General features: G+C 46.6%; 2 protein-coding genes across 2 annotated transcripts; both read right to left on the bottom strand.

Moving 5' to 3' along the window:
- Positions 1 to 7845: 7845 nt before the first annotated feature.
- ccndx (cyclin Dx) lies at positions 7846 to 10848 on the bottom strand. Its single transcript, XM_085934083.1, has 4 exons — positions 10269 to 10848; positions 9908 to 10123; positions 8477 to 8779; positions 7846 to 8368 (listed from the first exon to the last, which is right to left on the bottom strand). Exons 1-4 carry the CDS (start codon positions 10644 to 10646, stop codon positions 8231 to 8233), a joined length of 1035 nt encoding a protein of 344 aa, XP_085790209.1. The 5' UTR covers positions 10647 to 10848; the 3' UTR covers positions 7846 to 8230.
- Positions 10849 to 12809: 1961 nt separating this feature from the next.
- Positions 12810 to 17510, bottom strand: tbc1d17 (TBC1 domain family, member 17). The gene is made up of 17 exons (XM_085934354.1): positions 17344 to 17510; positions 16714 to 16809; positions 16567 to 16644; positions 16386 to 16500; positions 16011 to 16194; positions 15812 to 15923; positions 15515 to 15673; positions 15294 to 15419; positions 15106 to 15209; positions 14915 to 15009; positions 14704 to 14820; positions 14504 to 14604; positions 14280 to 14379; positions 14106 to 14203; positions 13820 to 13936; positions 13670 to 13756; positions 12810 to 13545 (listed from the first exon to the last, which is right to left on the bottom strand). Exons 1-17 carry the CDS (start codon positions 17383 to 17385, stop codon positions 13393 to 13395), a joined length of 1884 nt encoding a protein of 627 aa, XP_085790480.1. The 5' UTR covers positions 17386 to 17510; the 3' UTR covers positions 12810 to 13392.
- Positions 17511 to 17678: the final 168 nt, after the last annotated feature.

The raw sequence follows: 17678 nt of genomic DNA on the forward strand, positions 1-17678 counted from the left end.
CAATTGTCTGGCCTCGTGTCCTGGGGCAAGAGCCAGGGAAATGTGTGGCACCCCTTTTTCTGTCATTTTGAACCACTGCATTTGTTCATGTGTCAGTTCAGTTGCCGCTGCAACTCCCTCTTTACCAATCAAAATGCATGATGAAGTTAAATCCCACATGTGCCCTTCAACTTCTTCAAACAAATCCCGATATACATCATCACTTTTTCGGTCATAATATAGAGTGCAATGCAAGGGATCAACAGGTGGGTGGTATGGCGCCAGTGACCAGATCCAGGGTTTCCACAGTAGGTAGGTTGAGAACACACCACCACCAGCAGGGGTCTCTGGCTCCAGCCTGGCCCAGTAGATGGTTGCAGTTTCTGCTTCTGTTGGTAGGGGCGCCATCAGCCACTGACCATGTTGTTGTATTTGTTGTGAGCACTGGATGCTGACGCCATCTGAAAATTGAATAATCACTCCCTCTGGCCCACACAGAATTCTGGCTTCAACGGCTGACAACAAGTCCCTCCCCATCAAATTGATCGGAGTGTCTGTGGAATGGATGTATTTGCGCCACAGTCTACACCCCGTCCGGGTGATCACAGTTTCAAGTGGTTTGGTAAAAGGCAGAGTTTGTGGTTTTCCCGAGAAGCCGACTAAAGTTGTTGTTTTCTTTGACAGTGAGGATACAGGAAGGGCATTGTTTATTGATGAATACGTTCCTCCTGTGTCCACCAGCATCTGCACAGGTTTTCCCTCCACTGTCACGTGAAGCACTGGCTCCGCCGGGCCGCTGCTTCTCTGGCTCCCCGGGCATCCCTATTCGAATTGTCCACACCAGAGATCATCATGTTGATAGTACTGACTTCCGTGTGCTTGTGGCTGTTGCCAGGGCCGTCCACCAGACGGAGCTGTTCCTGCTTGTTGCATCGGCGCCTCGGGTTGACGTGGCGGGCCTCCGGCTGGGCGGGCGGCTCCGTGCGGTCGATACTGCGGGCATTCTCTTGCCCAGTGATCGGTTTCGCCGCAGATGAAGCATGCGTTGGGCGAATGGTTTTTGTATGTTGCCCTCCCCGGGTAAGCAGGTGCACTCCCTCCCCGGCCTCTGTATCCGCCCCGGAACTGGCCCCTTCCGCGTCCCACCACCTGAGGAGCCTGTGACATTTGCATTTCCTTTTTCTGTGATTTGGACTGTTTAGCTTCACCATGCATTTTGCCAACTGTAATTTCAACAACTGTTTGGATAATGCGTCTGTCTCGTTATCAACTTTAGCTTGTGACTCAGTGAACATTCTGCAGTGATGCAAAAGATGACGTTTAAATCGTTCCTCGGCACAAACCAGAATGTCAGGGTGTGACATTAGCTGCTTCTTCACATCTGGCGGAAGTCCATCCACCAGCGCCGTCCGGAAGAGCACCTCTGCCTCGTGCGTGAGAGCCGGATGACGACCTGTGGTTTCAATCCAACTCTCCACACATGTTACATAATGTTGGGCAGGTGACATTTTCACATCATAAGGAAACATAGTGGGGGCCAGATCGGTGGGTTGTGGGAAAGTCATTTTAATGTTTTCAAACAGGGGCGCTGCTACTTGTGGCAAGGGCACCTCCCTCCCCAGTCTCGCTGTGCCTGCTGCTTCCTCAATCGCCTGTAATTGCACTAGGGAGCATGCTCCTGCCAACATCTGGTGAATGTCACCAAGTGTGCAGGTCTGCCCACTCATCAGAGCCAAAAATTTGTTCAGCCACACCTTGCCTCCTCTGCTTTTCTCACATTAACAACACTTTCTACGGGCAGTTTCTTCTGAGTGGCGAACAAAGCTGTTGCAGCTGTTGCCATATTATGCAAAGAGCATCGCTCTTCCTCTCTCTCCCTAATGTGCTTCTCGAGCACCTTGCGCTCACGCCAGCCGGCCCCTTTCTGCTTGTCTTCTAAGGAGAGCTTTCTTTTCAGCACCTGACCCTCTTTTTGCTGCAATTGCCGTGAGAGACGTTCCATGTCCCAAGTTGTTGAAAAATCCTGAAACAGTTTGTCAGCTTCCAATTTCGCGAAGACTTTTCTGTGTCTCAGACGCTCCTTTGCCACTTTCTTTCTGTCAATGCCACTCACAATTGGCGCTACCACATTGCATACATTCTTTCAATCTCACTCCATTCATTCCTCTCAGCGCACACACACCTCTCATCACACACACTATCTCACTCCATTCATTCCTCTCAGCACACGCACTCCTCTCATCTCACACACACACACACACACACACACACACACACACACACACACACACACACACACACACACACACACACACACACACACACACACACACACTCCCCCCAATTTGATTCATTTTGGATATTTTAGCGGTCTGATCTCTCACAGGAGGAACTGTTACCACCGGATGTTTTTGGGAGGCTTCACTTCTCCCAGGATCTCAAAAAACCTGGCTATTTGAATACGCTCGTCAACCTACCCTTGTCCACCACGACGAAGCTAGGTCCCGGACCTATCCGTAATACGCGTAAGTCCCTGACTTTACCGTACACGTCACACACGTAAGTTCCAAACTTATTCACCGTATGTATCTCTTGCACACTTTATTTGATCTGAACAACAGTCTCCTCTTAAATTTCCGCTTTCAATTTGCAGAATTTCGACTTATAGTAACAGGCATTCTGCTTACCTTATCAGTGATGAGCTCAGGGTTGAGGAGACGTTGTACCAGCTCAACGTTGTGCACTTATTCCAAACGGTTCGCCGACCGAGAGACAGCGTCCCAGACGCTGTCCGGTGTCCTGGATACAGACCACGAGTTGTCAATTACCCTTCTCTTGACATCACGTCAGGGTCACCAAGAAATTGTTAGGTTACGGATTTTAGCTATTGATCTGACTCCAAATTGCGATCAACACTTAACACAAGTTTCTATGTCCCAATCCACACACTGGCGCACCTAACAATTTTGCGAGTTCGTTCTGTCAAAGAGAAGACCGGTAGATCAATCAGACCAAATTGACCAATTGTTTATTCCTAACAAAGCGCACTAATACAGGCCTGGGTCCCGGGTCCCTCACACTAAAACTCGTGCGTTTTTGTGACCACCAAAAGACGACACATTCTTCCGGGTTGCCCAGTTTTAAAGAAACACAATATGAATATTAAAGCATGCAAAATATTATGTGATGATTGGTCGATGGTCATCTCCTCCCCGTCGAGGTGTCATCACTGTGGTCAGGAGTTGGGGTTTTTCCTCTCGAAGCCCGACCACCTGGACGTGGTGTTGTTCTTTGTTCTCGTTCCTCACCGACCTTGAGGTGTTATCGTCCGGTACTCCCCGTCTGGGCCTGTTTTGCTACACTTCGCAGAAAACAAGTTCATGCAGTGTGCCTGCACATTCCTCACCCCCCAACAATCCACACAAGCACTCCAATACTAGATATTATATTGATATGATTATATGTTTCACACAACCTTAAAAAATATGTTTGCAAACCGCTGAAAGCACATTTCCCTTTAATATATATTGTATGTGCCCCCACTAAACAGCATTCTGACTAATATTGCTTTTGCGAAATATAAGTTACAGAGCAAACTTGTTTTTATCCATCTCAGGTGGCGGCCATTTTGCCACTTGCTGTCGACTTAAAATGACATCACAGTCGCCAGGGGTCACAACCAATCAGTTTTAGAAAATCTGAAATGACCTCACAGTTTTCTAAAACTGAGCCGTGATTGGTTGTGACCCCTGGCGACTGTGATGTAATTTTCAGTCGACAGCAAGTGGCAAAATGGCCGCACTGGGATTTTGGGGGCAATTGTACAAATCAAAACAAAACAAAAAAAGTGTCAATTCTTGCTTACCTGCACTGTAACAATGATGATTTTGAGCAGCTGCAGTCCTAGCTTGAATGGTTTGCGTCCCTTGGCATGATATTTATCACAAGGGCTCATAAAGAAATATTTAAGCTTCCTTTAAGCTTCCATGCAGCCCCCACACTGTGGAACTCCCTCCCCGACCACCTACGAGCACCCCAATCTACTGACTCTTTCAAAACCGGACTTAAAACTCACCTCTTTACTTTGGCATTTCTGTATTTCCTGTTTTTATATCCTGGCTGTCGTCCAGTTGTTTTATACTTGTCAAGTCAAGTCAAGTCAAGTTTATTTGTATAGCCCTAAATCACAAGCAGTCTCAAAGGGCTTCACATAGACAATCAATTGATAATTATTCTCAAAGCATCCCCTGATCTTGGGCTCCCAAAAGGGCAAGGAAAAACTCAAAAACTCCTACCAGGGGAAAAATGAGAAACCTTGAGAAGGGACCACAGATGGAAGGATCCCCCTTTCAGGATCACCAGGCTGCAATGGATGCAAAGAGGGCACATAAAATACATAATATGGAAATCAAAAAGTGGATGTCCAGGCCAAAGCGAAGAGCTGTCGGAGGTGCCTTCGATTGTCCTGGCAGTGTCCTCTAGGAGGGTATTCCGCTGCAGTTCCCTCATGCTGAATTGGTCCACGAGAATCTAGATAGCCGTCGTCAGCTTGGGTGTCACCTAACCACCTCCCCAGCCGGGGAGGGGTGGGGGGAGTGGGGTCGGGGAGAGGGAGCAAAAACAAACTCCAGCCGAATCGGCTACTACAGGTTAATTAAAGGCCATATCATAGAAATATGTCTTTAAACGTGTCTTAAATGTTTCTACTGAGGTAGCAGTTCTAATATCCATTGGCAGGGCATTCCAGAGCTCTGGAGCCCGAATAGAAAATGCTCTAGCCCCTGCAGACATTTTCTTGGCCCTCGGTGTCACTAAAAGACTAGAGTTTTGCGAACGAAGGTTACGAGACGGAACATAAGGAAAAACTAAGTCGACGAGATATGAAGGCGCTAAGCCATGCAGTGATTTATAGGTTATTAGAAGAACCTTGAAGTCACATCTTAAATGGACCGGGAGCCAGTGTAAATTGGCTAATATTGGGGTGATGTGATCAAATTTTCTTGTCCGTGAGAGCAGCCTTGCAGCAGCATTTTGTACTAACTGTAGACTTTTGATGCTGGACTCGGGAAGACCAGAGAATAATGCATTACAGTAGTCCAGGCGCGACGTGATAAATGCATGTATAATAATTTCGGCATCACCGGTCGAGAGGATTGGGCGAATCTTAGCAATATTACGAAGGTGAAAAAATGCTATTCTGGTTATATTCTTAATGTGCTTTTGAAAGGAGAGCGTTTGGTCAAATATTACCCCGAGATTAGTTACAGTATCACTCTGAGTGATAGTACGGTTATCTAGAGTTATAGCGGTTTCCTTAAATAAATGTTGATAACGAGCTGGACCAATTATCAACATCTCAGTTTTATCTGGGTTCAGACGAAGGAAGTTGAGAGACATCCATTGCTTGATCTCCGCAAGGCATGCCTCAAGATTACAACAGTCCCGCGGATCTGTCATTGATAAGGGCATACATAATTGGGTGTCATCCGCGTAACATTGAAAACTAATAACTTGCTTTTTATTCTTGTTTTTTACTTGCCATGTAGCACTTTGAGATTCCTTTGAATATAAAGTGCGTTATAAATATAATTTATTATTATTTATTATTAAATGTATGTTTTTTACTAGAAAGAAGGTAGAGGAGAGTATGAAGGTGCAGCTATATGGAAAGAGCCTGGAGAAAGTAAATTGTTTTAAGTTTCTGGGAGTGTTGTTTGATGTAAGGATCACATGGAGGAACCATATAAAGTAAAAAAGTAAAAAAAAAGTCAAAAGTCTGCTTTATTGTCAATTTCTTCACATTTTAAGACACACAAAGAGATCGAAATTACGTTTCCCACTGTCCCGCGGTGACTAGACACATTACACAACACATACACGCAAATAGCACAAAGATTAAAAACAAATAGACAAGAGCGATGAATAAGTAATAAGCAAATAACCCAATAAATAAACAATAAATAGACAAATAAGAGGAGCAAAATGGAGCAAGCATGCATACAGCAGACAGCCAGAATATAGCGCAAAAGAACAGGACGTTATGCAGCCGAGGGGGGAGGGGGGAGAGAATTCAGGATCCTGACAGCTTGGAGTATGAAGCTGTTGGTGAGTCTGGTGGTGCTGGAGCGCAGGCATCTGTATCTCTTCCCAGAGGGCAGAAGATCAAACAAAGAGTGAGCGGGGTGACTTACATCACACACAATCGCGGTCGCCTTGCGGGTGAGACGGGAGGTGTAAATGTCCTTCAGGGAGGCTGAGTGAAGCCCCAATGATCTTACTAGCTGCGTTCACTATGCGCTGCAGGGCCTTCATGTTGTATTCAGCGCAGCCAACACCCCACACAGTGATACAACTGGAGAGGACGCTCTCAATGGTGCCACGGTAGAATGTGGTCATGATGACAGGAGGAGCACATACGTCATTGATAAATCAAAGAAAGTTTTAAATGTAATAAGATGTCTGGCTGGAACAGAGTGGGGAGCAAGTAAATCATCTTTGAGGCAGATATATGTATACTTGATAAGATCCAGAATGGAGTATGGAAGCGTGGTTTATGGGTCTGCTTCAAAGTCACAGTTGGCTAGGCTGGATGTAGTTCAAGCGGCAGCATTGAGGATGTGAGATCTTCTCCAGTGCGCTCATTGCAAGTGGAGGTAGGAGAAATGCCACTCAGTTTAAGAAGGAAGCAGCTTCAGGCTAATTACTAGGTTAGCCTGATGGGCCAAAGGGATGACCATCCAGTTAAGTCGGGAATTCAGGCGAGCTGGGAGAGAGGGGCAGGGAGAGGGAAAAGCTTTTGGTGAACTGGGGAGACAGTGGCTGAAGAGGTGGCTGTTTATGGTATGAATTTCTGCCCAGCAGTATTGTGGCCAGTGGCTCCTCTGTGGCAGCTGAGGGCCCCAGAGGTTGATCTAAAGCTGCTTGGAGTCAAGTTTAGGGAAAAAGAGGCAAATCTGGTGCATGAGTTTCAATGCAGGGTGGTGGAGAACTACACTGACCATATACTAGCCTTTACAGATGGTTCAAAGGACCAGGAAACTGGGGCTACTGGGGCAGCATTTTACATAAGTAAATTAAATGCAAAGTCATGTAGGAGAACATCAGACAATCTAAGTGTGTTTACTGTGGAATTGGCTGCTATCCTGATGGCGGTGCAATGGGCGGAGCAGCTTGCAAATTCTAATTTCTGCAGTTAAAAGTATTGGGAGGGGCAGTTCTCAGAGCCGACAAGACCTTATTCATGAAATTCTTTTGGCTGTTAGGGATGTGGCAGCGAGGGGGGTTAAGGTATCACTGATGTGGGTTCCGGCACATGTGGGCGAATGAGAGGGCTGACAGAGTGAAAAAAGAGCATGTGGAGACCAACATCGCGCTATCTAAGTCTGAGGGTAAAGGTATTGTGTGGAGGGAAGTGATGCTGCAGTGGCAACAGCAGTGGGAGCAGAAGAGCAAAGGGAGGCACCTGTTCTGGAAGAGGAGGGTGGAAAAGGAAGGAGGCACAGGCAAATATCACAGGGAAAGGGTTGAGTTGGTGGAGAAGCTGCAGACAGAAGGGCTTGAGGAAGTATCGGTGAAAAACATTCTGGAAGTAGGGTCAAGTGGGAGGGGAAAGCGCTGGTTCTTTGAGTTTTTAAAAAGTACAGATCTGGTGAAGAGAATTTAGTGTAATGATGTGTAGAACCAGTAGGGGCAGCAATGCAACTATTAGGATGCAAGCTGCCGTTAAACCCCAATGAAGAAGAAGAAGAAGATAGGTGCTTTGACAACAACTCACGTTAACTCAAGGTCCATAATTCTAACAAGAACAATAAAGCCACCTACTAGTAACAAAGCAAGACAACATAAGCCCCACAGTAAATTATGGGTGCAAAGTGCGTTCAAATGTTTAATTGTTTCCAAAAATAGATTTCTCATTCAATTAGTTCATTTAGTACACTAAAAACAACTTATAAGTATGGCATATTGAATAAATTAACATCCAAAATAAAGAATTGCACAAGATAAATAAATTAAAGATATAAATATGCAAAATATGCATAACTAGGCTGCAATAAAATAACAGACACACTATGGCACAAAAAACACAATAAAAATGTAAATAATAAATAATGGAAAAAAATAAATTAACAGCATAATTACTTCAACTCTTCAGTATATAAAAGTATCATTTGTGGAGGTCATAATTTATATCAGTTTGACTGATGACGACAAATTAGATTGGTCTGCACTTGCAGTTTGGCTGTTGACGGGTTTAGAAATCGATTTCTCTCATGTCAGTGGGCGTGCCGGCTCTTTCGTCCTCAAATTCATCGCCTTTGTCTGCTGGCCTGCTGCTGAGGCGCTGCCGGAGGGCGTGCTCAATCATCTCGCTGTAGGCCTGCAGCACCACCTGGCATTGAAGTACGTCAGAACAGAGATTCTCAAACTGAGGTTGGAGGCCTTTAACCCCATGCTTCGAAAGACTCGTGAGCCAATCATAGGCCTGGCCGGCACTTACCGGGTCAGCCTGGCACAGGTCAGCCAGCGTCGAGCTGAGCGGGAGGAGCCGAGAGCGCTCCCTGTCGCCCAGGCCCCGAAGAGCGCAGTTGAGTGAGGCGGCGGCCACTAGGGAGGGCAGAGCCCCCAGGAAGCGCGAGTCGCATGCGCACAAGGCCGCCAGAGTGTCGCTGTGTCGCCTCAAGGTGGTACTGTCCTCTTCGTTTCTCTCCCCAAGGGATGCCAGGAAGTGTGGCAGGAAGTCCTGAGGTGTCACGGCCGCCGTATCCCAGCGCAGGGTGGCCAGTACCACACGCTCCATTTCCTGTTGGGCGAGAGTATTTTGGTGTTAGGGTCCATTTGAGGTGTATTTTATTTCAGACTTAAAACATCCATCCATCCATTATCTGGACCCACGGGGGTCGCAGACATGCTGGAGCCTATCCTAGCAGTCATCGGGCAGTAGGCGGGGGACACCCTGAACTAGTTGCCAGCCAATCGCAGGGTACACGGAGACAGACAACCATTCGCACTCACACCTAGGGACAATTTGTGCTCAATGTTTAGTTTAGTTTATTGTTTAGCACATATTATTACAGCAATAACAGTGCAAGGAGGGAGACGAAGCCTAGGGCTTTTAGAGAGCTCCACTCCTGTTATATATAGAATAAAGTGCTGTGAAGGCAAATGTCTCTCAAGTGTTTGCAAAAAATAAATAAATAAATAAACAAACAAAAGCATAACAAGGAAAATATTAATTCATCATATTCATATATGCATATATACATATATGTATATATACATACATAAACAGATACACTATAAAAATAAGAAACAAGCTAAACAAAATAAACAGTGATGTTTAAGCAATCGAAGAGACACCAGGTAGAAATAAACAAAAGGGAACAAAAGAACTGCAAAACAGAAAATAACATAAAGAAGAATCAGAGTATGAATTGTAGTTTAGGTTGATGTTCTTAGTATGGATCAGCTGAGTGCAGTGGAATAATTATGGACTGGTAGGATCATGAGTGGAGAAGGTGGTGTTTCAGGTGCTTTCTAAAAGCAGCCTGTGAAGATATGGATCGGATATGGACTGGTAGCTCATTCCAGAGTGAGGGCCTTCTAAAGTGGATGTTGTATTGATGGCGTGATGTTCGACAGGAAGGTGGGTAGAGATTGTCCCTCTATCTTGTTGGATATGAAAGAACGTCTGATACAAATGTGAAGAAATTATGAAAAATGGCTGGAAGATGGTGTTTCCTAGATATGTATTTATGGACGAGTAGACAGGTTTGATGAATATTTACTTTATCGACCTACCAAGCATGTTTTTGGAACTTAAAACATAACATTGCTTAAATTATGAAATTTAAATTGGTAATACTGTAAATATCGCCGCAATACTAGCCTGACTGGTCAAAGTTAATTAGAGAGAAGTGAGGTGCCTCACCCGCAGGTTGGCGGGCAGGAAGTTGTACTCTGCGGCAGCGCAGAGCGCATTTGAGGTGATGTTGTCACACTCGCTCAGCTTGGAGGCGATGAGCACGCAGGCTGCCGCCAAGCAATACGGTGACACGGGCGTGGACAACGTGACCGACAGGAATCTGTCCATCAGGGAGACGGAGAGCGGGAACACGGCCTCATCGCAGCCGCTATCGCAACACACCTGACCACGGGGAAAAGCGCGTGAGAGGAGCAACGCGAGGGATGAGGTGACATAACCTCATGGTGGCTCCCGTGTGTAAGGGAGGAGACCATCAATAAAGTGTCAACATCACAGAAGACCTGTTGTGGATAGACTGACTGCGTACCTCCAGCGTCCACTTGGCCAGCTCCTCCCGTCTCTGGGGTTCCTGCTGAATGAGGCCCACGTAGAGGGGTGAGGGCACGTATCGTTCTTCCACGTGAAGCAGCCTCTGGATCACACGCCTCCCCGACACTGACGGGTCCCAGGCAGCTCGCAGCTGACCCCCGGGGGCACCCGTCCCCAGGACGGCCTGATCTCGGTAGTCCTCATCTGTTTCCTCGCACCACAGCGACACACATCTGTCGTCCGTCTGCATGATGGTGAGACCAAACAAAGCTCTGGCTAAAAAGTCTGAGTAAAGCGCGAGAAAACTCGTCTCGCTTTTATACGCACGAGAAAGAAAGAGAGCCTGAAAGAGGGCGGCACCTCTGGCCGGTGACATAAACTGTGAAAAGGACAATCGCTTCAACAGGTGGGCCGGCGAGTTGGGGGAGGCGGCGAAGGGGGGCGGAGCGAGGTGGGGCGGAGCACGGCCGACGGCGCAGACAAGAGAAGGAGTGGCGGGGTGACAGCTTGGGATCGACGGTGAAAAGGGAGAAGAAAAAGGTCATCTCCACACTCTGACAATGGGAATGGATGATAATAGCAGGACGGTGTTTGTTTACAACGGCAACGTGGACCAGGGAGGGGGGCACCCACATGGCATTTTATTAGTTAAAGACCCTCACAACTTGGAATATGACATATTTCGGTTTTAACTTCACCAAATGGGAAGCAAAGCTCTGGGCCACGTCATTAGGTAAAATGAGGAGAGGTCATGCTCACGTTTGACTCACAATGAAAGTCAACTCAACTTTTTTGAAAGATATTCGTCAATTTCCTGTTATTATTATTATGTTATTGTTACAGAAAAGTGCAGGTAGTTTTATTCTCAATAAATTTAATTTGTATATTTCATATATATATATATATATATATATATATATATATATATATATATATATATATATATATATATATATATATATATATATATATATATATATATATATATATATATATATATATATACATTTCACATTTTTTCTTCTTAAATAAAGTAATGTTTTATCTGAATTGATTTTTGATAAAAGCACACAGAGCAATGCATACAGTTCAAAAGTGTTGAGGGGCGGTTGCCACAATTAGCTCCATTTAACCCATGAATAAATGAATGGCACAAAGGCTTGCCTAAGCACATGTGAAAATAAACAAGATTTAGAAAAGAACTGATACTGATCATAATTGAAAATGCTACGTCCCATTGGGTCTAATAAAAGCCCTTGGATGACATTTAAAGGGACATTTCCATCAAAGTTGGCCTCATTGTCAAAGCAGCGTCCCTCCGAGACCCCCACCATATGCCCCCTCTCCGATGGAGGCTTGTGGCAATCTGCTGCTCTTGACAGAGTCACGATTGGAGGTATGTGCAACAGACAGTGGAGCCTCGGGTCGATGAGCCGTATTGTCTCCGTTTACAAATCAGTGTCAGACACCAGGCTTGGCCTTCTGCCTTCTACCTCGCACGCTCTCAGTGCATGGACACGTGCTTGTCGTGCGCCCGTCACACGTTCCCCCGAGATCCAAAAAGGCCTCGCTCACACAATGGAGGTGCGCAGCTCGTATTTGACACCCTGACTACAGGTGGCACGCAGGGGCCATGCTCACCTTTCAAACGGGACCAAACCGACTTGATTGGAGATGGTCATCAATAATTCAGTTTCCTCGTCAATGATTCCCATCAGTCCGCGAGGCCGCCGCTGCTGCCGCTTTGACTGGAATCCCAACTCAAGTGTGCTCAAACAACAAAACAAGAGCAATGGCCAAGTTAGTCATGTTTAAAACTCGAAGAAAAAATCAAAAGGTCCCATGCCTGTATTTGAACTGGAAGTCAGCCATTTTGATTTGAAGCAGCCACATTGGACAAATGACTTTAGCTGTGCCCCTAGAAAACCAGAAAACAGTCCTGCACAGTTCCTCTGATGGACATGAAATTTGGTGGACATGTCTGCCTTGGCAGGACACGTGAAAACCTCATGGAATCTGCTCGATAAAGCAACCCAGAAACTCTTGTGCTGGACGTTACGACGTAAATGTTGGTAATCATTGGTGCGATTTGTGTTGTGTTTTAATTTGAGGACTGGTTAAACTTTGACCTTCCCCCCTTGACACACACACACGCACACACACACACTCACTACCAGTAGCAGCAGGTGTCTGTGTGCGAGATGAATGGCGGCAGTGAAAAAGGGATGTCTGTTCTCTGGTGTCGCGTGAAATGAGCTGGAAAATGAGGGGCGGGGTGCCGCGCCCCCTTCTCAGGACCCGTTGCCGCTCCCCTTTGGGCCCTCAGCCCGTTTTTGAATACAGCTGCCACGTATGAATTTAGGAGCTTGCTTAAACAGGCCGGCGATCTGTCACTGGGTTTCCCCTGGGCGCCCCCCCCAGGCCCCCACCTCCCTCATTCAAACTCAATCTGCTTTGAAAGTGCTTTAAGGGCCGCAGCCTTGTCCGCAGCTTTAAGCCTCATTTTATTCTGATGACACTGATGGGATTACACGCTCAATTCATTTTGTCTTTCAGACTTTGTTCACAACTTACGTTTTATTACGTACAATTTAAGTCCTCGCCTGTCGCACATCATAATCCTCCAAGTAAGAGACTTTAAAATACAATCATGCTTGGCAGATGAAATTGTGAGTTCTTTACGGAATATTTTATGTCATATTTTTGCTAATAAATGTATTATCTCCCAAAACTGACGTTTGTTGCCATATTAAAAAAATCAACATAGTGCTTCAGTATCCTTTTATTTGGTACTACTGAGCAGTTGGAACCAGTACAAAGGTTAAAAGGAGACCATGTTGCATAGGGCTGCCTGTCAGGGAGGGCGACCTAACACTCTCGACAAAAAACAACCTTCATTTTTCTTCCCTTTTTTTTAGTCGGGTGGCTGCAGCGGGTGAAAAAAAACTTAGTGTAAAATGTAAAAAGAGAGCAGCATCAATCAAAAGGAGGAAAAGGAAGATGAGCGCAGTGACGGCCTTCACGTCGCCCCCTGCTGCCAACATATTGTATTACAGCATCTTCTCGAGCTTACAGTTAATACACAACTCATAAATATCTTCATGTCAGCTAGTTGGGTTTTCTTATGGGGTGGTGTCACGTGACGCCGCACCGGCTTGTGATTGGCCGGGGGAATATCGTGTATCGCCGCACTCATAGTCTGGGCTGTCGTCGTCGGACGAGGAGCTGGATGGCACGTATGCACCTAAAACCTCCTGGACCTTCAGGGGTAAATCCTGGAATCCAGTGGTTGGGGGCACAAATGCCAAGGAGATGGGGTTACAAAGGAGCTGGACTCAGGTTCCATTCAAGAACACGTGTGAGTGTGCGTGCGTTTGGGAAATGTACAAAAATACTCACCTTGCACTGGAGCAGCTGTAGGTAGATGGCCTCTGCATCTCGCAGAGTGCTCTGCAGGTCCAACCTCATTGTCAGCTCATTAATGTGCTGTGCGTTACGAAGACAAGGATCAGGATTCAGCCATTGACCATCACACACAAACGCACCCACCTTGAGAATAGTGTTGAAGTCGTGATCTGAGCCAATCAGCTCGCCTCTCTGTGACTGCAGGATGGCGCAAGCGATCAGAAGGTGGAAGTTGGGGCAGGGAAGGCGAGTCCACATAACCTGAGGAACAACACACCGTGAATTGTTTTGGGGGGGGTCACTTCAGCCATTTTCAGGGTTCCTTCTAAGATGAACTCTTTCAATAAAGTTTGTGTGGCGACTGGCAAATTTAGCTGATGTGCACTCATGAGCCAAAACAATCTCGTGTAGCGACATGAACGGAGCTCACCTCCCACAATATGAGGATGTCCTCAAAGGAGAACTCCCTCTTGAACCAGATGAGCAGCCACCGGAAACAGAAGCAAAGCGAGCCGCTGTCCTGGGAATCTGATCGACAAAGGGGGGGGGGGGGGCTGTTGGTTCCATGTTTTGGCAGTTCCAGCCCTGATCTAGTTGGTCTCACCCAGGAAATCGCAGAGTTCCGGGTCTAGAGCTTTCAGCAGGACGCTGAGCTGAAGGAGCTGCTGCTTCATGGCCTCCTGCGACTCCTCGAAGTTGTGGTGCTGAGGAGCACACAGCAAAACTCACAATTAATTTTGCAATGTTTAAAGAGGGAGCGGTAGGTCAAGAAAGAGGAGCAAAGAAGAGGAATGGAAAGATGAGAAGGTGGCATTTAAGCATTCTGACCACCATCTCCATGAATCCAGTTAGGCACCAGAAGGACTCCACTTCGTTCTGTGTGACAAACAGCAGAGGAGACAGCAGGTCGCTCATCCCCTGCACGTAGCCTGCGTGCATAAAAGCAACAACACGATCATTACTATCTTTATCATCATCATCAATTTGAAAGCAAATGGCTGACGACAGTGCTTTTTCTGTTCAGTCACCAAGGTCAAAGTTGTACATGCAGTAGGTCATCAGCACGTCGTGGAGCAGCGCCAGGCCAGGGTTGTCGTTTCCCGAGAAAAACGTGTTGTGTCGGTCTGTCCTGTTCACATCGCGCTCTGCCGGCAATCAATCAATGAGCACTCGTTTACAATGCCTGTTGAAAATAACCTTGGCTGGTGAGCCACATGCTGCTCCACCAAGTCTACTAACCAATTAGGTTGCGGTAGCCCCTGAGAAGCGAATTCCTCATCTCCTGTTCCTCGCTGACCGACTTCCACTGCATCTTCATCCGAAAGTACTCGTCCCTGCGCACACACGCAACACAAGTTGACCACCTTTATGATCTGAAAAGTGGCACAAACTGGACAAAAAAAAAATCCAAAGACTCTTCAAGCACTGACGTCTTGAGACGTAGTATCTCCTCCCGTTGGCTGTGGGTGCTGCTCCATGGGTAAAAGCCCAGCAGGAACTTCCACACTTCCTTCCTGAGCGTCGGTGTGATGCCCTGCAACAATAAATGCTCAGCTCATGTTATGAAAGAAAAAAAATGCTGAATTATTTTATTGTGATGATCATCGCGTTTGCTCACCCCCCTGAAGACCAGTTCTTTGACACGCTCGGGGTCCTTTACGCGCCCCTCGGGATCCAGAAAGACCTCCCACTCATCCAGAGGGCGCCCCCTGCTGACCACCGGCTTGGGCCCGAGTTCCACCCCCTGCGGTGGGCAAACCCAACATCGGCATTGAAAAAAGATTGAGATTTGTTTTCCGCCCGCGAGATGGCGGCTTGGATAGAAGCTGTGCGTCTTACACATGTGATGAGCTCAAAGCCAGGCTCCTCATCCAGCTGCGGGGCCAATCTTGGATTGCGGGTGTCACGCGGCTCGGGCGGCCGCAGGGCATCCCTGAAGAAGTTGGTGACCTTGGAGAAGCCGCCAAAGGTCGTTGCATAGGGATCGTGGATGAATCGCTGGGGAAGATACATCATTTATTTACAACCAATAATGAATGACATACTCTGCAGATAAGTAATAAGTATCGTCACTATTTTAGTCAGTTAGCTATTTGATACGACGCAAAATGTTGAGCTAAAGAAATCAAATCTTACAGACACGAGATCAGCGCCTCCGTCATCAAAGAGGTGCAGCTTGTCAAAGGACTGCGAAAGCGCGCCAGGGTCTTGCGGGTACGCCAGGAAAAGACGTCCGTCCACCGGGGACCTGATGATATCACCCAAAAAAAAAGTGATCGTACGTATACGTAATCCAATGACGTGTGATTGAGTGAGTGAGCGAGTCCACGCTTACTGGTCCAGGACGACGTAGTGGCAGAGGGCGCGCAGCAGCTCACGACTGCCCCCTCGGTGGAAGTGCAAGGGAGGCAGCGGGTGGCCCCCCCTGCTGGTCAGCACCAGGAAGTTGCGGCCCAGAGAGAAGCGGGCCCTGCGCAGTGAGTAGAGCTCCGACAGCGGCAGCGAGAATGACCACTGACCTGCACCAGAAATGGGCCATCTCAAAAACATAGTTTCGCAACCATACAGAGTTTCTCATGACTTGATAGCTAGGCGGGGGAAGGTCCAGAGCCACTTTCAAGTGATGACAGTTACATACATGTGACACATAAATTTTTGAATGCAGTTAAAAAAAGAGAAAAATGTGGCCTGTAAGCTTTTTAAGCAGCACCTGTCTCTCGGACGGGGACATGCTCCCGATCTTTTTTCACCGTGCTGATGACAGCCCAGTCGGGCTCATAGCCGGGATCAAACTTGGTGTCCTCCTCGCCGCCTCCTTCGCCATCCTGATTGGCAAGATTCATGCTGTCAATCATATCATTTGGATGTTGTCATGTTCCTAAGAAACCCACCTTTTTGGAGTAAAGCACAGCAGGAGCGCTGCGGCCCGCGTCCTCCAGAGGACTCCACTCTAAGGCTGGCAAGCCAGCCTGAAAAAAATAACATAATACTTCAGCGCTTCTACCGCATCTTGTCAGGGCAACAACAGATTTTCTTACCCGCTCCACAATGCGTATGAAACCCGGGATGCTGGTGTCCTGGTTGCTCCTCTTGGCGTTAGTATGCAGATAGACACCCTCCTTCTCAAATATCAGCTGAGGAAACAAGACAAACGCTTCAAGTATATACACACCACTAACAACATTAGGTACACTAAATAAGATCCCATACAGAGCTGTACCAAATACCAATAGAGCTGAGTTTGGACTGATTATTGTGGTTGTAGGCAATGATCTTGCAAGTGAATCAAATTGAGAACTGTTTCTAATGTTGACATTTTCCAAAAGTAAATAACAAGGGCGGGGGACATTATTTACGACAAGGGTTTGGTCACGTAAACGTATCATGTGATCGGCTCGCGGCAGGTCTGACAATTTACGTCACATTATGTCTCGTGACGATTTAGCTTTATGTGTCAACATCAATCTCAAAGACAGCCGCCAAGTCGAGTCAATTGTGGGGGGTTTTACGTTTTAAACAGCGCCTATTTTTTTTCCTGAAATTAAATTACCAGCTAGCTAACACGTCTACAAAATGAGCTAACACGCAACTAACGCCCACGCTGAACAACGACTTTTTTTCCAACCTTCGTAGCGTTAGAAATAGACGAGAAAATGTCGTGCAACTACCTTGTAATCATCACCGTTTTGCTCCATTCTTGTATCGTTCATCGTATGTTACTAGTCTAGACTTCAACGACGGTTTTCCCAAAACAAATGTTACGTCACGCTTCCTGTTTCCACCAAGCCCGCCCACTCGCACATCATCAACATGAGCCAATCCGAGCCTTGTGACTCATCACCGCTCCCTCAAAACAATCCAACGTGTTCATTGTATTCCATTTTTTTTATATCTTATGTTATGAAGTTCACTTTTATTTGTTATTATTATTATTTTATCTTATGAGTACGTTATTTTATTTCTTGACAGTTTTTTTTTTTATTATTCGCTTTCATGTTTGTCA

Source organism: Syngnathus leptorhynchus, chromosome 16 (assembly GCF_054491065.1).
Source record: "Syngnathus leptorhynchus isolate UIUO chromosome 16, UIUO_Slep, whole genome shotgun sequence".
Lineage (NCBI taxonomy): Eukaryota > Metazoa > Chordata > Actinopteri > Syngnathiformes > Syngnathidae > Syngnathus > Syngnathus leptorhynchus.